Below are 26,291 nucleotides of genomic sequence, written 5' to 3'. Positions count from 1 at the left end.
GAATACTGTCTGTATGAACGTGCAACGGGAGTCAAGCCTGTATTCCTTACCAGTTGCCATAGCGACACTGACCAAAGTAAAATCAAAGATGGCGACGTCCATAAAACTGAAAGTCTTATCACGTTCTGACACGACAAGAGTCCAATAGAGCCGCAAGTTCCTTTGTCAAATCTTCATTAACCGACAGCAGATTTTATATTTGGGTGGAGAGCGGAGCATCAAACACAAAACTGACGGGAGCGGCTACGGTGGAAAACTGACGGGATCTAAAACTTTCAGATGACACGCAGCTCATTTCTCTGTCACTGCAAGTTACCGAAAACACGTAACACATGGTAGACGCGTGTTTGTGCGGCAGAGCGTCTCTCTCTCTCGCACTGTATGACATGACAGACAACTAGTTGTCCAGTCCGTTTCCGTTCACACAGGGCGTGTGTTCCGAGAATGATGCGAGTCCTGAAAATTTACAGGTGTGAGTTCGGTTACAGAATGAGATTGTCACGACTGTAAATAACCGAACTGTGTGTGAACGTAACCGTATTAAGGACTCAAAAACAGGACTGACAACCGTATTCTGCTGCTGTGTGAACGTGGCCACAGTTTGAAACGACATGAGGTTGAGTAAATTATGACAATTTACATTTTTGTGTGAGCTATCCCTTTAAGGTCTTTTTTTTTCAAATGAAATTATACTCTAAATAAGAAACTAAAACTGCCAGCAGGTTACAGTAAATGTCTTTATGAGTCATTCATTCATTTGATTAGTTTAAACGGCTGATTCATTCAGAAACTAAACACCACCGTGCTGCTCGGAGACACACAACAATGGCTTTATAGGTAATATTTTCGTTGGCAAAATTGAGCAAAAACAGACAATATTGTGTTAAAATATAACTTATTTACTGAACTGTTGTATAAAATTACATTTAAACTCCTGATATTTGTGACAAAAACAGCACCCGTGTGATATTGCTCTTGCTGCTCGTGTGATATCGCATATCATATGATATAATTATGTGACAAAAACTCATACAGGGGCATTCTTTGCCCCAATATCTTGAATTTTAGGGCATAACTGCATTTATGGAGTTGATGCCCTGCATCATATTTGTCAACAGTCAACTGTAGGAAATGTAAGATGATGTACAGGTCTGGGGGCGGGGCCAGTGCGTTAACTGCATTAAAATATTTTAAATCATGTTATTTTTCATAACTAATTAAGTTAACGCGTTAAATTGACAGCCCTAAAAATTACACAAATCAGTGTTTTTTTAAAAAGTGTATTTTTCTTTCCCAAATATCCCAAATTTTAACAGGGTTTCAGGCAATGCAAACCACATATAAAATGAATAAAGAACAAAACAGCTCATATAATATTTAGTTTGACCCACCTGAGGTTTGGAGTTAATATTTTACAATGTTAAACACCTACCATTTGTTTTGTACCTTATTTGTTTCATAGATGATCATTCACATTCACAGAGAACAAAAAATGTATAAGTAAAATAAATGTGCCCCTCCTGAGGAAATGATAGTCTGTACCTTAGTTTACTTGCTCTAAAGTGTCTTAGTACAGAAAAGAAAAAGGACACTGACTGTCTAGGCTCTAATTTGACGGTTCCACAAGGGGTTGTCCATAATCTTCACTTCACTCAGATTACTCTGGGTCATCTGTTCCTATAAGCATCAGCTAAATTATTAAATTTGATTCATGGCTTTGACCACTGTTCAAATAAAGTACAAACTGCAGGTACGCACCATTCTGTATCAGATTTATAAAATGTTTACTACATAAAGACATTGTCATTGTTTAACACTGGTGCAGCCAGTCTTTCTATGAATTTTGCATTACATAGTTTGGGTTAAAATCCTTACAAGTAAATCTAAAATTACAGATGATGCTTTTCACTAACTAAATCATATTTTTGCATATCAGATGATGCTTCTGCAGTGCTCATTTTGTGAGCTACCACAAACAAAAGTGAAACACAAATTAAGCATCTGTGATTGGACAAAAGACTCATCAAGGCCTCTTACTCATGGTTACAGACATGTGTACAACAAACATGTCTGCGATGGTTACAATGCCACAAAGTGTTTGATGCCGGATGATTAGACTTAAATGGAAAGCTGTAATATTTTAACAACGAAAAAAAGACTTCTTACCCCTTAACTGTGGGCATGATTGAGAAACCTTGAGAGCTTTTCAGTGAGACACTACCATGACTGTGGTTTTTCTTAGTTGAGAGGTCAAGGACTCCATCTGCAAATAAAAACATCATATAAGACCAAACTAAACATAATCAATCGCCCAAACTGAATCAAACCATCTAGTTTTCTTTGAACTGTAAATAGATTACCTTTCTTTTTGATAATTTATACTATTGAACACTTGAAAGTTCTTTACATACTTTTTGCAAAGTTCTGGTTCAACTTAAAATCATTTCAGCTTTTGTAAACACTGTAATATTCACAATTAATGCACTTCCCATCCAAATACATATCTATTCATAATAAGCTGTAGAAACACCATTATACAGTGAGTTAATTCTCAACCAAAACAACATTCTGGCTGTCTCAAAGCTAACTTAATTTATTTGATACTATTTTGTTTCTAATATAAAATTGACTAACAAAGATAACGTTATGATTTTAAAGCATGTAATATTACATCTTCCATTACATCTTCTGAAAACTGTGCCAATACAGACAGCTATATTTTAATAGTGCATTTTCAGTTCACTGTTGAGATTGAATTAGATTTTATTTTAAAATTTTCTATTTTGAATTTATAATTCATATTTTAGTAATTTTGTTGCGTTTTTTCTTTTTTTAAAACAAGTCTTTATAGTTTTTTATTAATTATTTCATTTGAGTTATTTTAGTACATCAAGTTAAACTAAATGATGCATGCACCGATACCACTTTTTTTCAGAACGAGACCGATACCTGTATTTTCATGCCATTTGTCATTTTTTTAAATGCTGGCTACAGAAACCAAAAGAATATGAATTCTGTTAGTTGGCTTAGTTCATTTAGCAAATATTTCCTTCCGTTCTTTTCACACTTAATTATGCCCATTAAAATAGATTGTACAAGCATTTGTTACTTTCACTGTTCATTTTATTGCTCTATCGTATTTCATCTTTAATTTAATATCACATTACAGCTGCTCCACTGCAGCAGCTCACAAGTTTTCTTGACGTTTTCTTGTAACAATGCAAGGAACCACTCGATAAACATAAATCTTGTAACAGCGATGAACATATTTTCTGAAATATATCACGTTTTTTGTCATCTGAAACGTGTTGCGACTTCTATTCCAAAGCCACTCATATAATGCGTCTGTCACGGGACGGTGTGGTGTGTGATCAGGCAGGACGACGACGACGAAGAATTCCAATAATCACATAGCGGCCCATGGTGGAGCCGACGGAGGGAGAGCCATGATGGAGGAAGGGCGGACAACTCCAGGGGGCCGACCGACGGCGGCGGAGCAGGGGGTGGAGGAGCCCAAGGCGGAGACGGAGAGCCGATGAGCCAGGGCGACACGAGGATCCGGAGGGCCAAGGTGGAGCAGATGGCGCCGGCGACCGAGGCAGAGACGGGAATCCGGAAGGCCGCAGTGGAGCCGGAGGGAAGGAGGAGCCTGACAGAGCCTGAGGGATGGAGGGACAAGGTGGAGCCAGAGGAGTGGAGTCCTGAGGCGGCGGATGGTCGACGACTGCCCAAGGCGGAGCCGGAGGGACGATGGAGCCCGGTGGAGCTGGTGGACTAACGAGCCATGGTGGAGACGAGGGAGCTAGGAGCCATGGTGGAGCTGCTGGGTCGCAGGACCGAGGCGGAGTCTGGGCCTCGGAGGCTGAAGGCAGAGTCGAGGGATCCTCCAGACTCTACGCCAATGGAGCTGGAGATAGGCAGACCAGCGGTGAGCCCATGCCACAGATGGTGAGCAGAGAGGCTGACGGGATCCAGCGGAGAGGGTGTTGAGGAAGGGAACAGGTCAATGAGAGGAGACTGGGGAGGGAGGTTGGGTGGGATATTTTCCCAGGTAAACAGGTCGGGTGAAAACTGAAGGACGGGTATCTCTGAGTGCAAGTCTCTTAAATCTCCCAGGTCCAGTTTGTGTTCACTCCCAGCTATGGCGCCATAGGCGGGGCTTTCCATTGCCCCCGCAATCTCCACAGCTCTATCCACCGTCACTTGTGCTGTCGGCTCTTGCACCTGGTCAGACATTTGGGGCTCAGGCTCCAGGGCGATCGTCAGCTCTGTTGCTTCTGATGGCGATGGCTCAACGACCGCAGCAGGCTCTGGCTCTCCGTCTGCGGTGGGCTCGGGCAGCTCCACACCGTGGGGTGGTCCTTGACTGGGCTCTAGGTCCTGAGTGGGGCTGGTGTTGTTGTCCGCGATGTCCACGGTCAGATGTTACTTGCAGGACACCAGCACCCACTCGATGAAGGCGGCGATGCTCTCTCGCTGACCATCCCCGGACAACTGTGCTCGTGTGATGGGGTTAAGTCCAGCTAGATAGAATGAGCAGAGGCAGTTGTCCGGGTAGTGTGTGAGGTTAGCGAGGAACACAAAGTCTTTAGTGTGGTCCTCAAGAGAGCAATCCTCCTGCTCCAGCAGGAGGACGAGGACGGCAGGGTCATCCATAACAAAAAACAAAAACTGACAAAAACGGAAAACAAAACGAGGGGAAAATGCATCGATTCGCTACAGAAGGCCTTTGTTCACCCCCCGGAGCCGTGTGAGACACTTTTTTTAATGGAAAGGTGCTTTTTATTTCAAGTCTTTTGGACATAAGCAATGCAACACCCACTGAGTGCAACAATAGCGCTTGAAAGATCAAAGACAATTTTTATATAACTCCGACTGGATTCGTCTGAAAGAAGAAAGTCATATACACCTAGGATGCATCAGGGGTGAGTAAAACGCAGCCTAATTTTTATTTTTGGGTGAACTAACCCTTTAAGTAGTTTTTGTGGGTCGGTTATTCTGTCACGGGATGATGTGGTGTGTGATCAGGCAGGACGAAGAATTCCAATAATCACTTTAACTAATCCACAATAGGTAATCCGGTCAGGAACACAGGAACACACGCACACGCACACGCACGCACGCACACACGCACACACACGGTAATATTCACAATAACCGACAAACTAGAACACAATCGACAGGAACTGATATAGGACAGATAACGAGGGCAGACAGGTGAGCACAGTGAGGTGATTAACTAATAATGAGAACAGGAATAACCAAATGTGGACACAGAGGGAGAAACCACAATCATCAGTCCACAGGGGAGTGACAGCGTCAAGCAAGCAAAACATGCGCAATGCGTGCACACATTTGTATTGGTGCAGAATGAGAGTGACACGTACAGACTGCTAGTTTCACTTTCACTTTAAATAAAGTCATGCATGCTTGATGTTTAAAATAAATGTTGTTTATAGTAAATGCCCCTATATTTTTTGTTTGTTTTAAATTGACGATTTAGTTTTAATCCAAATCATGCGTGTGCTGAAGGAGGAACAGCAATCAAGATCATGCTCTCGCTCTCTCTCTCTCTCTCGCTCGCTCGCTTAATTACATACATGTACTTCATAGATATCCTTAATCTCTAATAACTTAATTCTGCTCTATGTTGTTCTGTTTCTTTGTCTGGACACGGCTCTATTCACATGCTGTGTGGTATCGGTGCATTTTAATGAGCACAAGTACAGGAGCGCAGTATCGGTGTCGGTGCATCCCTACTAAATGAACAGACAGATATTGTAATAGGTACATTTCAGGCAAATATTTAAACCTTGTTTGATTCATCTTAGTGAATCAGTTCTTTTGAACTGTATATTTGAATGAATCTGTTCAAAACCCTTATTCAACAAGTAATTTGCCTACATTTTTTACAAATTTCCCCTCTTGAAAACTGACATGCTTTATTTTTTAGAACAAAAACATATTTAGGTAAATTATTGTTTATTATTATTTACTGATATTTCAGTGAATACAGATTAAATAAATAAATAATATATATATATATATATATATATATATATATATATATATATATATTAATCAAGTAGTAGACCTGCCTTGTTTATTTTTAATTATATAGAGGCAAAATATTTAAAATATATATTTACATTTTTCAGTTGCCTAAATAATGTTTTCAGAGAGTCTTCTGAAATATAATCCTATGTTAAGGATTTTTCGACATTTTTAAAAAGAAAATATTTTTCTGCATACTGCAATACACCAAAATAGACTACAATAAATATGAGCAAAACCGTTTGTCACCTTGTTCGCTGGGTTCTGTCTCTGGTTTCTTGACTGTGAGGTCCAGTGGGGAGTCCTGGTCTGCCATGAGAAGCTTGCTGAGGACGGGATTCTGTGCGGAGGCAGCGGCGCCGGGACCGGGTGTGGAGGCGTCCGGCTCCAGCGAGGGCGCTTTCGGCAGGCTTTGGTCCTTGGTGCCGTTGGGCTGGGACTGGGGTTGGGGTACGTCCTGAGTTGAGCTGGTTTTTGAGGTATATTCGGCAGCGAACTGTCGGATCATTCGCTGCATGATCTCACGAGCCACTAGAGGAATGTGGGGGTCTGTAAATCTCGGGAGGTCTGCTGAGGGAAAATATATGAAGGAATGAGCCAATGAATGCGTTACAGCGTATATATTACTTGTTTTTTTTTAAGATACAGAGAATAGATTTTGGCTACAAAATATAAAAGTCTATCCTCCAAAAATTTTAATCACTCCGATGATATTTACTGCTCACACTTCACACCAGTGTGATTTTTGTATAATTGAGGTATGAATCAGTTTTTTTTATATATATATATATATATATATTTTACATTTTAATTTTAATTCGTTTTAGCAATTTTGTTGTGTTTTTTTTTCCATTTTTATTAGTTTTTTACGTTTTATTAATTTAAATTTTAGTTATATATTAGTTTTCATTTTACATTTAGACATTTAGATTTAGTAGACGCTTTTATCTAAAGCGACTTACAAATGAGGACAATGGAAGCAATCAAAATCAACAAGAGAGCAATGATATACAAGTGCTATAACAAGTCTCAGCTAGCTTAACGCAGTACACGTAGCAAGGTTTTTTAAAAATAATATAATAAAAAGAAAACCGATAGAATAGAAAAAGAATAGAGCAAGCTAGTGTTTCGAGGTCTTTTGTGCTTTTGTTAATTGTATAATAAATGAAAAGAAAACAGATAGAATACAAAAAGATTAGAAAAGCAAGTGTTAGTTTTTTTTTTAAAGAAAACAAGCAGCAAATGAATAGAGTGCAAGTCTAAAAGGGACAAGTGCTTTTTCTTAAAGAATAGAATTAGAATAGAGAGTGCTAGAGTTAGAGGGTCAAATAAAGATCCATTTTATTTAATGATTTTTATTTTTATTTAAATTTAATTTATATTTTAGTTTGTTTTTTATTTTCATTTCAGTTTTATTTAGTTATATTTTAGTTTAGTTTATATTTCGTTTTTTTCATATTTGTTTTTTATTTTTATTTCATTTTTAGTTTATCAAGTTACACTAGATGAAAATAAGTCTTTTTTCTTCGGCAACTAGCTAAAATAAGTACGTTTTTTAAAAATATTTTATTTCAGTTAACGTTTATTTCAAGTAACAAAATTGTTTTTTTAATCCTGCTTCACACACATTTGAAATGAATCTCTTGTATTTTGCAATATTTTTATTGAACAGCCAGGTGAATATGAATAAGATAATATTTAATAAGTTAATATTTGACTAAAAAAGTACTTCTCGTCAGATTTTCTCTTTTATGAATTTTATATCTTACAACACTGCATCATTAAACTGTTTCACAATACATGTGGCTAGTGCCATTGTTTAAATCAAAGCCACTGGATTTGGCAGACAAGCCTTTGAAAACATTTCCTACAGGGCAGTAAAGTCCTGCAGACTTCCAAAAAGGAAAGACCGCTTCCTAATGTTCGTTTAGAGTAAAAAACATCAAATGTACACGGTCAGGAAGAGAAACAGAAGACTGAAAACATCTGAACATCAAAGCGCTTTTCTTGGACATCCATATGCATATTCTGTGCGTGTATGAAAATGTAAAAAAGTACATTTAATTTGATTTAAATTGAGTTGCAAGGTTTTTTAGTAAGTGTCAAGTTATTTCATAATGGATTTTTGCCATGTCATAACTATTTGAATTTTATCATACACAGTATTGTTTTTCCCAGTGTAACTACTTTGGTTTCAGCTCTTGTAATGTACAATATAATGTAAGTCTTACCCTTTCTATAGAAGACAACATTGAGGAAATCCTCTGCTTGCTTCTCAAGTTTGTTAATGCTGGACTGCTCTTGCTTGAAGCTGTCCGCTTCTAATAACACTTGGTTGTTCAAACCAACCAAATTTTCCTAGAGAGAAAAATAAAATAAAATATATATATATATATTTTTTTACTTGTAGTCTTTCACTTGAAAACTGAATAGGAAGTCAGTGCAATATGACCATGTTGTACCAATTTACCTGTCATATTGTTCTCCTATAAAAACGCCTGCAAATTTGTGAATACAAAAGCTGTTCAATTTCAAAGAAAGAGTAAAGCTGATTTATTGTTTGAGGTTTGTTGTAAAGAAAACCCCAGGGCAAATGATTGACAGTGTTGTAGTTCCTTCACAGTCCATCTGTCACACCTGAAGATGTGTTGCCAAGTAATAGCTTAACAAAAGCTTAAGTTAGAATAATAATTACCTGTCATTTGACTGGTAAGCATTAAAAGCGTTAATGAGCATTTTTTCTTTCAACACCGATGACCCAGCGACAACAAACATCTTTAAAGTGCTGCATGGTTGAAAACATTTAATGACTCAATGTTATATGTAAAATTGCTAATGCATTGTTTGTGGAAATATATAGATACGAAAATAAGAGTGAGATTAATTACCTTCACTTTTTCACGTCTCAAGCAGCAAAAGAGACAATGTTCATTAAACGACCAATCTGACACACCCTCTGGCTCACAATCTGCAAGAAAAAAAAGATTTTTTAACTGTGCTGTTCTTTTACAAACAAACACTAAATACATTTTGCCACATATTACAACAAACATGTTGGCCAATTATTAATAATAATGCATTTTAAAATAATAATATTCTGTGTTTTTCCTGCACTGACAATTTTCAGTAGCATCCCAAATAATATTTTTGGCCCACATACTATGTTATTTATTACATTTTTAAAAGTGAAGTTTTAATTTGTTCTGCAAAAAAGAGCAAACCACTTAGGCCATGTTTATATTCATGTTTAAATTTAGTTTTGATGATTTAAGCTCATGAATGGTTCTTCTGACTTAACAGTTAATTGTATAAACCTTAACAAACAGACAATTTAAAAATGTTCTGGTTGATCTGCTAATTAGATTGATGCCTCATATATTGTGAATTTACAAAATGACTCAAGGGCTTAGAATAGAGCCCTGTGGTACTCCAGAACAAAAACAGAAGCTGGATGTTTTTCAAATGAGCGATTTTGTTTGAGTTTACTAGGTTACTGTTTTATTTAGTTAAATCTTGATAAATAATTACCAACATAAGTCAAAACTTTGGAAAAACAAAAACATGACCTTTTTCTCCAACATAGAAATGTTCACTGTGTGAAGTTTTAATTTGTTCTGCAAAAAAGAGCAAACCACTTAGGCCATGTTTATATTCATGTTTAAGTTTAGTTTTGATGATTTAAGCTCATGAATGGTTCTTCTGACTTAACAGTTAATTGTATAAACCTTAACAAACAGACAATTTAAAAATTTTCTGGTTGATCTGCTAATTAGATCGATGCCTCATATATTGTGAATTTACAAAATGACTCAAGGGCTTAGAATAGAGCCCTGTGGTACTCCAGAACAAAAACAGAAGCTGGATGTTTTTCAAATGAGCGATTTTGTTTGAGTTTATAAACAAAAAAAACTTTTCATAAAAAAATACAATTCAAATATGATATTCTTTAGACTGTAATTAAAAGTTAACTGCAAACATAGCATTCTAATTTAAAAGTAACCATCAATATAATCTTCACCTCAATCGTATCCAATGTAACACTGACCTTGAAAGAGGGTAAGATCTTTTACGAGTCCTGGTCCAAACAGCCCCTCCAAAATGCTTTCGAACCCTGTGAAGAAAACAAAGGTATATTCTTATTAGCTCTGTGGAAGGTCTATAAGTACAAATCACATGTCCACCCACGTCCACCCCCACACGTGCACAAACTGCTTTCAATTTTATGAACTAAATCAATGCTTTGCCGATTTAATACGGCCACTCAATTTAATTAACTGCAAATACCGGCTCAAGTGCATAGTTGCATGAATACACCCTGAAGAATCTGCTAAAATGGGAAACAAAAAAAAGAGAATTATTAGCCTATTCTGTGTAAATGTTTTATAGTAATGATTCTTGGAAAGGAAATCTTGGAAACAAATCAAATGCAATGCAGACATCTGAATGTCGAGATGTGAATGGCTGTAGTTTTGGTGCTTTAAAAAGGGAACAAATTTAAAGACACATTCTTTTTGAGAGTTTTACCTTGCTATACTAGCTAATGCACAACACATTGCAATCTCCAAATTAAATAAACAACAATGCAACAAAAATTATCAAGAAAAATGGCAAAGCAAAAATCAAAAGTGAAAAAACCCATAGATTTATAATAGCAGCCATAATAATAAAAATAATAAATATGAACGAAATAACATTTTTGTGCATTCTCTAGTCTAAACCATACACTTAAACTTGAAAGGATCATAGAGGCATTTTCTCGAATTGTTTAAGGCAAATCCGTACAGCTTGTTCAATAACGCCTTTAGTTTTGCTGTCGCAATGATTAAAAAGAACATGATCACAAGTTTTTGTCCTTCAGGCTACGGCTGTCTTTCTGACTGAAACACAAACCGCCAGGCTTAGTTAGTGTGATTCACTATTCATCAGCTGTTCCCACTATAGTTTGCTTATAAAGCTTGCATTCCAAATTGTTGCTGGCTACAAAGGAGGCTTTGAAAACAAAAATGAGCACTTCAAAGTGTTCCAACATTCCAGTCCATTAAATGCACAGCATTACTGCTAAAACTGCAGCGGTTTTTAAGCTCTAGTGGATAATTGCATGGGCTCACAATGATTGAGTACTGTACATATAATGCAAAGATATGTGATAAAGCACAACATTATGTTAGACTTGTTTTTGCAAATACATTTCAGAAACACTTACAAGTTTGACAAAAAAACTAAATCATATTCTTCCAAAAACTCATAAAACCCTCATTAAATCGACTTGAATTTATAAGTGAAACTGAGTTTTGTATTAAATGCTTAAATTGTATTAAATTCAGTGCTTGTTCATATGATGTGTAGTTAAATATGAAAAGCACTAGTGCAAGAGGCTTGTTGGAGGAGAACTGTGTGGGATATCGCCACAAAAGAGCGACTCATTCAACCCAACAAAACTAACATTCATTCACTATCACTACACAACCTTAAATCACCAAGACCAAATAAAGAATGCATTGCATACATACACAAAAATGTAACAATCAGGGTGAGGGAAAAGTCCAATTGAGGGGGTGCGTGAACGTACAGAAACAAGCCAATCAATTCGACACCAGAGAGTCACGTCAGCAGCTTTTTGTTTGAACTTCCTGGTGACCATTAATAGTCTATAGTGTAGTGGATGTATGAATAATTTACTTTCACTGGGCAACAAGCACCCATGTATCTAACCAGTAGATAAGATCGATATATCGTACAGAGTCTGAGTTCTGCAGATGATTGAAGGACACTATTTCCAAGCAAGCTTCCCACACAAGATAACTGTTCAATGTAAAATGTAATTAAATCTAACCTAACAAACTGCATACATTTAAGGACAAATTCTAGAAGACACGGTTACTGTAAAAACAATCATGCTTTTACTTCTAATGCAGAAATTAGCCTAACTTGGATTGCTTTGCTCATATTTCTAAATCCATAAACTACATCAGAGTTTTTAAACAGTAACCTCATGCTATGTTTTTGTCATGTCCATGTTCCATTTAGTTAAATCTGCTTTAAAAAAAATACACACACACACACACAAATATGAGAGAATAAAGACAAAGGAAAGAAAATAAAAATTCCGCAAAATGCATGTAACAATGTCTCAATGCAAAGGATGAAATTTGGCATTAGTACTGTAAAAACAATCATGCTTTTACTTCTAATGCAGAAATTAGCCTAACTTGGAGTGCTTTGCTCATATTTCTAAATCCATAAACTACATCAGGGTTTTTAAACAGTAACCTCATGCTATGTTTTTGTCATGTCCATGTTCCATTTAGTTAAATCTGCTTTAAAAAAAATACACACACACAAATATGAGAGAATAAAGACAAAGGAAAGAAAATAAAAATGCCGCAAAATGCATGTAACAATGTCTCAATGCAAAGGATGAAATTTGGCATTAGAAATATTTTTAGCTGTGGTGACGGCATGTCAATTTAGAGATTTTCACACATTGGATCGAGTACTGAACCCTGAGGCACACCACTTGACATTTGGCCCCTTTAAAATGGACTTGGATATTAACTGCTTCTGAATTATTATTACAAAAATGTGTTCATATTTTGGCTTCATGAATGTTGCTAAGAATTTACTGTATTGCTTCTTAAAAAATTGTTTAATTTACTTTAAACAATTAAATTGGTTGCTAATTTAGGTTTCAGATATACACTTCCCTAAAGGCTTCAGCTGTTGTCAATGTCTTCCAAACAACTTCTGTAAACATTTTAAGGAACTAAGCACCACCCAAGAGATCAATATCATCTTACATAAAGACTAGAAAAAAAGAGCTTTCTCTCTCCGGGGAGGACAATACCTTCATTAAATCATTAAAATCAGCATACTGGAGACGGTGCATGCTTTTTTCCATGGTTTATCTTAACCCTAAATTAAGCCAACTCCCTACCCCCAATCCTTCATACATAGGAGGCAGAAAAGGGGTTGGGGTTGTTCTTCAGGGGAAATCTGTGTCAACTACAACCATCTCTGTCTGGTAGAGCCAATCCATGAGACGGATGCTACAAAACAGCCTGGCCAAAGGCAACTAAGACAAGACACAACTTAATTTTGAGTTTAAAAACAAACCAATGAACAAATTGACCAATATAATGAATACAATTGATTAAAACACACCTACTTCAATACACACACACACACACACACACACACACACACACAGTCACTGTAGCAACATCTCTGATGGTAAGAGTAGATCGCCCTTTATTCGGCACCAAGCAGTTCAAAAGACAAAAAAAAAAAAAAAAGACGCTCCAAAAAATGTTCCCAACCCTACCCCCACCCTCATTCTTCAGCTCATTGTTGTGTTAAAAGAGTAGTTTCTCCACATTTCAAATGCATTTATCCAATTTCATTCAGCATATTCAAATTGGGGAGGGGCAGAAGAAACTGGGTCATTTCTCTTTGTTTGTTTAAGGAGTTAACCCACAAAAAAGCCGCAGTCTCTGAGAAAGCAATCATAATCTGTGAAGAACCTGCCATTGTGACCCTGTCGGCTATTCTTTCAATTTTGAAGGAAAAAAGCAGTAACATTTTCCTGATAATTATCCGACAGGAAATTCAGTGTGGCGGCATGCAGGAGTCACGCTGTGCAGTTCAACGATCCTGTTGGGGCCAATGATTTATTCAGTGCACCATGTGCCAAAAGCAGAACGTCTAATTAATTATCCAATTATTTAATTATCCAACTGAAGGCCACTAAAATGATTAAGAAATCAATTGTAAAGCTCAGGCTTGAAATCTTTTATTATTCCTTGTATATAAAAAGAAATGAAATAAGTTTTTAATGTGCTCCAATATTAACTCAGTTAATATAATATAGAGCTAATATGAACTTATATTGAGAGGTCCCACTATGTTTAATATGTCTTTTCAATACATTAAACAAAATGCATATCTAAATAATATAAGGTGAAATGCACGCTGGAAATGCTGACAATTAGAAATATGAACAGATGTATGATGATATCCACAATTTGTTCAGAAAATAAAAGTAAACATAAAATACAAGTCAGAGACTTCAACACTACATAAGTACTACATACTTGAAGTGCTCCATAAGTTTCATCATTTAGACAAGGATTTGAGGCATTATTCATGTCTGTAATACAAACACACTAAAATGTGTATTTACTGTTGGGATTTGTTCAAACAAGCTCAAGAAATGAAAATCTGAGCTGAGAATGAGTTCAGTTAATTCATATTATTATGAATTATAAAATCATGATTACTATCATGCCAATAATGTAAATACGAATAAAAAAAATATATATTATAATAAATAATATATTAAAATATAATATATTATTTATTTATAAATAATATTAAGAGTATTCATTAATATTGTTTTTTATATATTTTTCAGCAAGTTATATATAAATGTCTGTGATTTATGTTCGGTCCTTACCTCAAATTGAATGAGCTAAAATTGTTTTGGGGCTGTAACAATATATAAACGATCCTTTATTTCATCAAATAAGTGATGTTTTCTGAATTAACACTGTAAATCAATTTAAAAGTAATTAATTTGACATCTATTTTCAAATTTTTTACTGACAAAATTTAATTTCACAAATCATTACCTTCAACTCTTGATGCAGTGAAACCTCGCCTCACAAAAAAAAGCAGCTCTCGATGTATTCAAAAGCTTATATGTTTTATTCTGGATTTAAAATGCTCATATTGTTAGTGGAGTAGAACAGATGTTGAGTTAATAGAGAGCGCCTTGAAGATTTGACTGCTTATACTGCAGCCGGAAAGATTCACCCTTGAGAAAGTAGATGAATGCTTAAAGACGTATAGCTGTCTAGGAAGCATTTCTTCTCTTGTCTCAGTCATTTGGAAGGTACGGCATACACATACTGTGCAAACAAATGCTGAATGAATAGAGCAAATATCACATGTGGATTTGAACTTCCAGCGTCCGCATGAGCATCATAGTCTTCAAGTAAAAGCCTACGTTTCATTTTCTTCATTCAAGGCCTCGAACTACTAAAAAAAAATTTTTTCTTTATGGCAGACGTGTAAATAAAAGAGTGGCACATCACCTGTGTGAGATATAAATAAGCATACGCTACTGCCATTTTGACTGCCTTTGCGATTAAATGCCCTCTATCTGCGTATTTCATACACAGACATCAAACTAATTAATTTGAAGGACTGCAGAAAAAGCTAATTATGAGGGTTGCAAGGTGCACATGTTTTATTATTAAAGAGAGAACAGAAAAGGGAAGTTTGTAGAGGCAGACCGGCTTTTCTCAGACGTGTGCTTCCTAACCTCAGGGCGTAAAAAGAAGGTTTGCACGTTGCTTAGTGACACTGGGCGCGATCACTATACTTCTCTTAATTAGCCTTTCCTCCATCCCTTTTTTCTCCTGCTGCCTGTAAGTCATTTCACGGACTAAATAAATATATATAACATGTTTGGTGTGCAATTGAAAAGTTGCTTTAAAAAAAAAAAAAACTCAGCTCGTCTGGCTTTTGATTTCTAAAGGACATGTAGTATAAAAGGGGGGAAAATCCAATTAAGAAAGCGACCCCCATGATCCCTTTCATTTGGGTCTTTCTTTGCAGATGAATAGATATAAATAAGCATACGCTACTGCCATTTTGACTGCCTTTGCGATTAAATGCCCTCTATCTGCGTATTTCATACACAGACATCAAACTAATTAATTTGAAGGACTGCAGAAAAAGCTAATTATGAGGGTTGCAAGGTGCACATGTTTTATTATTAAAGAGAGAACAGAAAAGGGAAGTTTGTAGAGGCAGACCGGCTTTTCTCAGACGTGTGCTTCCTAACCTCAGGGCGTAAAAAGAAGGTTTGCACGTTGCTTAGTGACACTGGGCGCGATCACTATACTTCTCTTAATTAGCCTTTCCTCCATCCCTTTTTTCTCCTGCTGCCTGTAAGTCATTTCACGGACTAAATAAATATATATAACATGTTTGGTGTGCAATTGAAAAGTTGCTTTAAAAAAAAAAAACTCAGCTCGTCTGGCTTTTGATTTCTAAAGGACATGTAGTATAAAAGGGGGGAAAATCCAATTAAGAAAGCGACCCCCATCATCCCTTTCATTTGGGTCTTTCTTTGCAGATGAATGACTAATTACGATCCTCCAATGACGAGGTTAGGATGAAGTTAGGAAGGTATTTATAACACCATGGTCATAACCATCTACTGCGGATGCATTAGATCAAGCGCATAAGGTTAAAGGGGAAAATATGTGCTAAAATGGTTTTATACTTTTTATCCACAGTGTATCAAGATTAGAAAATGACTGATGAGTTTTTAAATGTAGATATTCAGAGATTAGAGTGGCAGATGGTCAGCGTAATACTTATTTTATACATATAATTCAGTTAAATGATTGCAAATTAGATGTACACACATCTAATGCAGTTTAGTGAGTTTGGCTAATTGATTAAAAATTTTCTTAACTACAAATATAATATACATTTGATATTTTAATTGGTGCTTTAATTAGCGTGCTGAGATTTTGCTGTTAAACAGCTCTTTCTGTTTTTGAAGACAACAACTATAACACGTCTGATCAAGGTCAAACCTGAAACTGGACTAATCATTCAGGCCCTCCAAGTCAACTAGTCACTCAGGAACCCCCACTAACTAGTCTATTTTGAATTTTTGCACATCCCAACTCAAAATCAGCAAAATTTCCAAACTATCCATTGGAATCGACCAATTATGTTCTTTTACAAAGTCTTGATTTTGTTTTGGGGGTGTACTAGAACAGGCTCTCATACTACGTTGTTCGAAAAACACATTATTTTTCACATATTTTACATTATTACAACACCTCTCTCCCCAGTCTGGCATGAACAGCTCGAATAGTTCCTGTATCAAATGAAGGCCCGCCTTCTGAAATATGAAATGTGCTGTGACTGGTTAGCTGGGCCAGCGTGTGTTGTGATTGGTTAGCTGGGCCAGCGTGTGTTGTGATTGGTTGGGCTCAATTTGAGCGTGATTTAAACCCGGATGATTGTAACCACTCTAAGTTCGTCTGCCTTGGGAAAGCTAGTGTGTCTACGACATGGTGATAACACTCGTTGCCTTCTCTAGTGCAGCTCAACCAGGTCTCGTCCCATTCGTCGATATTTGTGATATCACAAATCCCGGAAAATATGCGTCGTAGTCCAAACGAGTCGTTTGTTGTAGTTTTTGAAAAGTGATTTCTGTTCAATAAAATATCTCCTTTTGAATTGGACTTTGAGCTTTGTAACTTTGCAGATCTTTTTTTATGCTCAAACAGCAACATTACAGACTAACTAAAGTTGAAAAAGCATAATAGCACCCCTTTAATTATTCTGACTGTTTGAGTTGAAAATTAACCATTGGTCCTCTATAGTAGCATACATTTAGATCATGATAACCACAGTTAAAACCACACATATAGCACCTCAATGGTAAAAATGTAACTATATGGTTTCTTGGTATTTGTATGAAAAACAGTGGTCTAAATACATTTAGTATACATGCACAAACACTATAGCTTAATCACACAAAATACTGTAATTATATTACATTACTCCTTTAGCGTTACTACAGTAAATCCACAGTAAATCCACTTTAGTGTTACTACAGTAAATCCACTACAGTAAGTGTTACCTACAGTAAATACTACAGTAAATCCAAGTTTCTGACTGCGCTGCCGTTTGGACTTCGAGCCGAGTGGATAAATGGTCCGTGTGGCATGGTTCAAATGAGTCGTGCTGTTTCTTTCCAACTTTTGGTGCATAAACATTTTATCGGACATTTATCAAACTCTTGTAATTGTTTTATCAAGGAAAATTATATTGTGATAATTATCGTTTTGTCACCCATAATAATAGAGAATGCTTAGGTCCAACTGATCCAAAAATAACACACCCATTGCTGTACCCTATCTTTGGCTCAATATAGTAAATAAATATTGTATTAATTTACATATATTTGATAATGTTAACAAAATGACAAAAATTAATAAGATGCTGAGATTTCGCTGATAAACAGCTCTCTCTGTTTTTGAAGACAACAACTAGAACGAACTAGCTCAGGGTCAAGTCAACCTGAAACTGGAGTAATTATTCAGGCCTTCGTATATGGCGTTATTTTACTGTCACATGTCGTGAGCGCACTGTTGTAGCGCGAAAGTACATTGCTATGATGCGCGCGCGTAAATCTCTCCACTCGCACGCGGATTTCCTTTGCTCTCGCTCTAAACCGGACGTGCCCATTGCCATCGCGAATCTCTCCTCGTGCTCAAAGAGTGCCCCCGTATGCGTGCTCAAACTGTGTCCTTTGCACTCGCAAATCTCTCCGTGCTCTTGCGCTAGAAATGAATTATTTTCGCACCTGGATTAAACGTTGTCAAAAGTTATCAACAAATCAGACTTCCATGACTGACCAATTAAAATGCTACGTGAAATCTAATTAGCTGGAATTCTTTTGACAATCAAAGATGGATCTTTAATTTCGTTACAATTTAATATTTAGTCATATTAATCAAAAGTATATTAGAACTGGTTGGGATTGGGGTGCTTGGATGATTTGTGCAAATAAATAACCTAGTAATCTGTCTGTCTAACTGGTTTAGAGCGAGAGCAAAGGAAATCCGCGTGCGAGCGGAGAGATTCACGCTCCCACATCATAGCAATGTACTTTCGTGCTACAACAGTGCGCTCTCGACATTTGACAGTAAAATAACGCCATATTCGTACCGATTAGTCAACCTGTCACTCAGGATTGAGGAACCCCCACTAACTAGTCGAATTTAAATTTTTACACTATGTGTGGCAGCACTTCCCCCGGGGGGGATAAAAAAAATTATATATATACACACTGGTTTACATTTACAACTTTGCGTGTAAAAAACATCATCAGTTGATTTTCACGTTGGTTTGAATGGGATGATTGAAAAGGCAAACTCATTCTCTGCCAGCAGGAGACGCTTTTGGAGAAATATCAGTTTCCCCGGTAACGGCTGTAATCAAGTCAGTAGTTCATGAGCACAGTGCTGCATATATACAATATCATATCAGGTCGCCCCAAATAAATCAATGAATGGGAAACACTGCCAACTCAAAATTAGCAAAATATCCAAACTCTCCATTGTAATTGACCAACTGTCAGAGTTATCAGGCACGAATCTCAAAACTGTTAAAGAGCAATCAATAACACATAAATAATAGTCCCAACTGATCCAAAAATATCATGTCCATTGCCATTCCCTATCTTGGCTCAATTAAGAAAATAAAAAAAAGAATGTTGCATCAATTTGCATATTTTTGATAACGTTAACAAAAGTGACAAAAATGAACTAAAAATGCTAAAACCTGAGCATCAAAGACATAGCCGAATTTAGACAACAAATATCATTTGATACTCTAGAGACAAGAAAACTACAATCTAAATAAAGAAAAAAGTTATACATTTTTTTAAATAAAATATTATTCAATCCTTTGTCTGAATTGCCTGAATAAGTCTTTTGTCTAACCTAGTAAGAAAAGCACGACAAAGATCATAAAGATAAAAATTATGAATGTCTTTAATCTTTAAAGAGAAGATAAAAGCAGACACTGCCGTCTTCCAGATAATTTTGTCCTATTACCTGAAAGACTTTGCTTTTCCATCAACATAAAAACCTAGAAAAAGGCTAGTGCGCAAAATATGGAGAAAAACAAAGAGAAAACACACTCAAGTGCTTCCTGCATCAACTATTTTATTTTCCCTTGTTCGACTCCAGCAAGAACATTGCAAGTGTTATTTGGAGAGAAGGTTAAACAATGTCATTCGGGCTCCTCTTGACCTAGATTGTGTTTGAATTAGAGTGCGGGAAAACCGCAAACCCCGCAAGCTGTGCTGTGAGGGCACGGCCAATCAAATTGAACCCATCAGGACATCAGCCTTCCATGACAGGACCTTTTAGGTCGCCAAGCCCCAATTGCAGGGAATGTAGATCTAGTACATGCACCAGTTGTCATAAAAAGGAACTACTGGCCACGAAAGGCAATTTTAAGCTTTTGATGGTGGTGATTAGTGTCAAAAGCAATGTTTACTTGGCCATTAAGTACCAAATGTGCAGCATTAGGTTAAAGTAGATGTCTAGATTTAAGTTCGCTGTAAAGCAGGTTATTTATAGGGTTAAGTGTTCCAAAAAAAACAAATGTGATATAGAATAAAGGAACCATTTTTGCAATACTTATTTGACTTTCAAAAAGCTGTTTTTTTAAAAGAATACTTCAGTCGATATTCCACAGTACTTCATGTTTGCGAGCCGCTCTGCGTTAGTTAGTGAGTCACAACAAATGGTTTATTTTCAGGGCTGGCACATGTCAAACTGATGTGGTGATCTCCAAGTAAACCCACAGAATATCTGTAGCATGATTAAAAATATATTTGTGTGTGTTTGAGAAAATCATTTTTTATTAAAAACTATAGTTTTTTTTTTTCATAGCCTAAAGTCAATCTGAAAATGAAAGTACTCTATAAAAAAAAAAAATAAAAAAAAAGGCTTGGCCTTCGTCTTGCGTGTATATGTACTACATTGTCATTGTTTTTCACCTGAACCTTGGATCAATGATATCTTATTATCTGTTTGTTTATCTATCTATTTTCTGTTTTTACAATAATATAATAATATAGGTAGACTATTATTTCGACCATGCAGTAAATGTTGCCAAGTATATTTAAAATGCTTAATGCAGTAGCCTAAGTAAAATACAACTTGGTTTGTTTTCCCACAGTTTTTCAAAAAAAAAAAAAAAAGGATCATATTTAATAATTTTCAATAATACGTACCATATAGCAATACATATTGTTTAAAAAAAAAAATTTGCCAACATATATTTTTAGAACAAGCAACAAAACCACCATAAGAGGTCAAATATAATGTTGTTCCCAGCTTACTTTCTTCAGTGAAACAAAACAAAGAAATTCAGCAGAATGTCCAAGCGGCTCTTTTCCATACAATGAAAGTGAAAAGTGAACATCTTCATTTTAAGTAAAAGAGCAGCTTGGAGATTCTGTTAAATAACTCCTGACTTTCAAAAACTGAGCGTATAGTCATGAAATGTTCTTGTTTTTTTGGGTGAGCTACACCTTTCATAAAGACATCAGAGAACATGTATCCATTGTACGCCACTGTGATAATTCAACAATACATGAGTGAAAGGAAAACTTCCTCTCTCTAGTCGACATACAATGCAGGTGATATGATACTCCATTCAAAAACACTCTTTCCCACAAAACAATCTCTCTATTGAATCCTCCAGATCCTCCCCTGACAAATCAAACATCCAAATCAAAAACCTTACATAGATTAGATAAGACAATGCAGAAATCAGCAAATTAACACACACACAAAAAAAATCTGCCTTTTTACACAATTGTTCAAAAATTCTGATTTGGATATCCAAGTCTATTGTTTTGTGTTTCTCACATAATTTATGACAAGAGGTTTTCCATGGTTTAAATGCAAAACAACAGCATCTGCTTAAACTTCAGCAAATAACTTTACTCTATATCTACTCAAATATTATTCTAAGCTATATGGTTTTTAATGAGATTTAATCTAGTTTTGGAATAGGTTGAAAAGCACAGACAAAAAGTAATAACTTAGCTGAAGAGATAACAATTATTATGCGTTTCCACTAAATGACTTTTAGAGTAAACCCTGATGCAGAACTGTGTGGGGAAAAAACCCTAAGCATTTGAAAATATTTAAATGAACAGAAATAAACAGTTTCATAATAATTCAGCATTTTCCAAATAACAATAAATAGTTGATTTTACTTATGTAATTATTGGCAGCTACTGAACAATGGAGTCTTACATTGGGGCTCACGGTTAATCCTCATTTAATAGCCCAAAGACCCTAAAGACAATAGTCATCAGATCACCAGAGTATAAAATTATCTCTAGTTGGGAGGGGGCCGTGTAATTGATATGAGATTTCAGCAGGCTTGGGCTGTTCTAATCATATGATTTCCACATGCATTCCTGCTCTTTACCACCGAGAAACAAAAGAAATCATTCACACGGTGGGATCCACATGGATGTAGGACTGAGACGTTGGAGAAAATGAACGAAACAAACATATAGCTCAAGAATGCGCTAACTTCTATCAATTGGCTGGTTGTGTGAAAAATAAATTAATTGAACATTTTGGATTCAGCTGACCCTCAGATGGTTGTGCTTTAAAGGGGATGAACTTTTTCAATAGGGTTTTACTGTACAAATGGTCTAACAGCTAAAGTATAGCATGCAAATTAAAGCATTGTTGCTAAAAACTTTTAATGTTAACAAACTCTGGCTTTTAACATTCATTTCATTATTTAACTACTAAATAATTTTATCGAATATTCTATGCAGTATTTTCCCCCTATACTGTAAATACATGCAGCTTCTCAACAAGACAAGGATCCATACATAATTCAGATTTTTTTTATCAATTTAAAATGCTGTTGATTTTCAGCATTGGTCAAAAAGAATGCAACTCGAATCAATGCACCTTCTCGCAGCCTACATGCCAATTAAATCTGCTGGAAACTGTCATCAAATAGCTCCAGACGCTTCTTTAACAACCTCTTCACTTGGGGGTGGATGCTCAAGAGCTGCTAGAAGTGGTTTACGGTCAAGCTAGAAAAATTAAAGGAAAATGCGCTCTCGATATGCGCCAAAAAAGATTCCCAACCCACCAAAACTAAAATGCATGATTATGAACCAATAATATTTTTGAGCAGAACTACAAGAACTTGTAAAAGCACTTGGATATTTAATATATACTAGACGGTAACCAAACTGGAGACTTTCACATTTCAAAGGAATATCCAAAACAGCCCTATATTTGAGTGAGATGTTGAAAGAAACATAATTGGCCGTAAGATTGTTGCTGATCTTTGATGAAATGAGAGGAAAGGCAAATGCATAGGGGAGCGTTCGAAGAGAGCGAGGGGGAGGTAGATGATGACTAGAGATAAAAATAAAAAGTGACATTTTTCCTGATGGTAATGGTTCTCACAGCAAGCAGCTTTGACCTTCAGTTTTGTTTGAATTTGTGACGCTCTCGTGCATGACACCAAATGTGTGGTGACAAATTCACACAGAAAGAGTCTGAAAAGCCAGGAAAGCCAAGGTTAGGATGAGTTTTGGCGCATCCATGTATGTATAAGCTGTTTGAAGGCGGTAAAAATAAATAGCAGTTGAATAAATTTGTCTAATTAAAACAGCGGCATCTCACCAGAGTTATTTATTTAACCAATTGAAAGCTCCACACACATGATCAAACTACATTTGATGTATTTAGAGGCTTCAAGGCTAGATAAAAAGACAGTAAAAATAAATAGCAGTTGAATAAATTTGTCTAATTAAAACAGCTGCATCTCACCAGAGTTATTTATTTAACCAATTGAAAGCTCCACACACATGATCAAACTACATTTGATGTATTTAGAGGCTTCAAGGCTAGATAAAAAGACAGCTTCAAACTAAGATTACGGAAGTCCTAATACATCAACAACCCAACCAAACACATTCAACAACCTTTTCACCAAACCTTGAGCCACCAATAAACGGAAATAATTTAATTGAAATATACTAGATTGTTACTTCTAGTGAATGACAATAAATGACCAAGCTGTTCACTACCTTGAACAGAAAAGTGTATCATAAAATTATTATTAATAAAATCAGTTGAAGAATTTGATCATAAATTCAATGCTGGGTTGTCAATTATATTAGTTTATTTATTATTAACATTATAATTATTACTAATGGATATTTTTTCTTCAAAATGTTGAAGAAAAGCTAGCTAGTAAATATAATAGTCCACGTTACATTACAGAAGATAATTTAGTATCAGAATACAAACAAGAAATATGATACCATTGACAGCCCAAATTCAGCATCAAACTGACCGGTTTGCAGAGGGGGAAAAAAATCTTCTTTGCAACTTCTAGCAATGCCGGCTTTCTAGAAGAGTTTAACAACAACAGAGTTTAGAATTTGGAACTTTGACCCTTGAAAAAAGTTTGAGGGAATGATTTATGATGCTCCCTAAAGCGTTATCAGCAGAGCGAGAATGCAAATTCTTGTCAGGAAGGTGTGAATCAACTTTTACATACTTCTAGATTTCAGAAATGCGATGGGAGGTTAAAGACTTTGGTTGCTTTTTACGTCCAAAAACATACATGCTAAACTCTCATTTCGAATTGAATGGAGACTTTCAATAGACCAAATTATTTAGTCTACATTTCCTTAGAGCATGCCTAGGATTAATCTCTTATGATGGACAGCACGAGATACAAGAAACAAATCTTTAAGCCTTCAACACAGCAATTGTATTTAAAGCAGAGTTCACACGCATTTGAACATTTCTCCGTGACATTCCCAGTCATTCGTGATTAGGATAACGATTTTAAAATAATTTTATAGGGATTGTACTCTCAAAGAAATATCTTTATTCAATTAACCTACTTTAGGTAATACTTAATTTAATAATCTCGATGACTTTCGCAGGCCTCACGGTGTTTAAATGTCACTATCATCGCCATGGGGGAACTTGTTAAAAGCTCACCGTCAAATATCTTTCCCATTTCAGCACAGAATAGCAATGAAGAGCCATGATCCTTCCTGAAACGGGCCTTTTGGTACAAACCAGTAGCATGAGGTTAAAGTAAGCCACATGCCATCTCTGAGAGCAAAACACATCCTAGTCTTTTTAAACATATCAGTTTATCATATTTGATATGATGGCATTGTTAATCAAACGGCAAAAAGCTTTGCCATCTATAGGGCCCCACATATGCTCATATTCAGTATCTGACACTAATGCAGCATTAAACAGACTCACCATCGTTATATCTACACTGTTGTGGATGACCAGCATTTACTCAAAAGCTGCAGTTAACATATGCCTAAAGCCCAGGGTTTCCCGTCTGACATTAAAAGGGAGATTAACACAAATCTAGGGTTGAAAACTAGGAAACCTCGAGGTTAAGACTCAATAATCTCCCAATAACATCAGATACGGCGATTTAAAGCGATTAAACAAAGCTAATGAAACATTAAATTTAACGGGGGAGGGGCGGGAAAACATCAGTTTCTGGCGTATTTTTGGAAATTTTAACTACAAATGAGTAAATAGCGAACAGAAACGCGACTCCGGGCTTCCTAAACCCAAATATAGTTGATATTTGCAGGGCGTTTGGGCTGCACTGGCACGTCTGGTCCACGGACTGCCTCGCCGCTTCAAAGCAGCAATCCATTCATGAAAAACAATCAAACCTGACTCAAATATCAGCGCATATGTTCCGCGCAAATCTGCTGATTAAGATCAAGGCGTTATATTAAAATGTTCAGTGAACGACGAATCTGGCCTTGACACGGCGGCGGTAACAGCTCAGCAGTATGCGCAGTGTCGTTTTCTTTGTCATCCCCACCTTCCCCTAAAATACAAAATTATTATCTGATATTTCCCCATTGCAGCAATGCGCGCTCCCGCAGCGCCGGTGATCTGAGGGGAGGGCGGGGGCGCGCGCGGCCCTCCCCCAAATAATACAGTAGCCTACAATAAAGCAGGGAGCGCGCGCACGGGCCAAACGGACGCCGCTGATTGGTCAGCGCACAATCCCTCTGTACACGTAACACGCCCTGCTTACAATAAATAAACATCGCTGTATTTTCTCAAAAAAAAAAATAACTTAAAAGAAATGACAAACACCAACTGTTAAACATTCAAATAAAAACGAAAATGTAGGCTCCAATATTTATCAAATAACGGCCGCGCGACTAAACTCATAACTGCGATTTTTTTATGAGGTCCAGCGGGTGGTGAGCAGCTATAAGAAAAAAAAATCGTTGCGAGACAAAAAATAATAATCCGCTACAGGCAGTAGATTTTCGCCGGTCCGCACAGCAAACAAACACACTCAGTCAACACGCGAAGCCCAGCGAGACAGTTCTGCGTTAGGTGAAGCAGCTTACCTACACAGTGAATGAGTTTATGCCGCCACGAGTCCAGCTCCTGCCGAAAGCCGCGCCTCTCGATCGTGCATTGCTGCCTTCTGCACAGACTCGCCATCTTCTACCGGCCCCTCCCGCGGGCGCGCGCCTTCTACTGGGAGCTTCCCAGCGACGACGTCATCAGCCCCGTTCCCCTCTCTCTCTCTCTCTATCTCTCTCTCCCTCTCTCCCT

General features: G+C 36.6%; 1 protein-coding gene across 2 annotated transcripts in view; it reads right to left on the bottom strand.

Moving 5' to 3' along the window:
• Positions 1–26,224, bottom strand: part of LOC107551379 (ligand-dependent corepressor-like) — a 31,063-nt gene extending 4,839 nt beyond the window's left edge. Inside the window, exons 1-6 of one of the 2 annotated variants that reach the window (XM_016232959.1) lie at positions 26,081–26,224; positions 10,100–10,165; positions 8,943–9,022; positions 8,286–8,412; positions 6,304–6,624; positions 2,167–2,263 (exon numbers count right to left, since the gene is read on the bottom strand). In XM_016232959.1, coding sequence (XP_016088445.1) covers positions 2,167–2,263; positions 6,304–6,624; positions 8,286–8,412; positions 8,943–9,022; positions 10,100–10,165; positions 26,081–26,177 — 788 coding nt within the window. In that variant the 5' untranslated portion in view covers positions 26,178–26,224. The remainder of the gene's footprint in view (positions 1–2,166; positions 2,264–6,303; positions 6,625–8,285; positions 8,413–8,942; positions 9,023–10,099; positions 10,166–26,080) is intronic. The other variant, XM_016232960.1, reaches the window with a different exon arrangement.
• Between the last annotated feature and the right edge of the window lie 67 nt (positions 26,225–26,291).

Source organism: Sinocyclocheilus grahami, unplaced genomic scaffold, assembly GCF_001515645.1.
Source record: "Sinocyclocheilus grahami isolate Dianchi unplaced genomic scaffold, SAMN03320097.WGS_v1.1 scaffold422.1, whole genome shotgun sequence".
In the NCBI taxonomy this organism is placed as follows: domain Eukaryota; kingdom Metazoa; phylum Chordata; class Actinopteri; order Cypriniformes; family Cyprinidae; genus Sinocyclocheilus; species Sinocyclocheilus grahami.
This window is presented reverse-complemented; position numbering and strand designations above follow the sequence as displayed.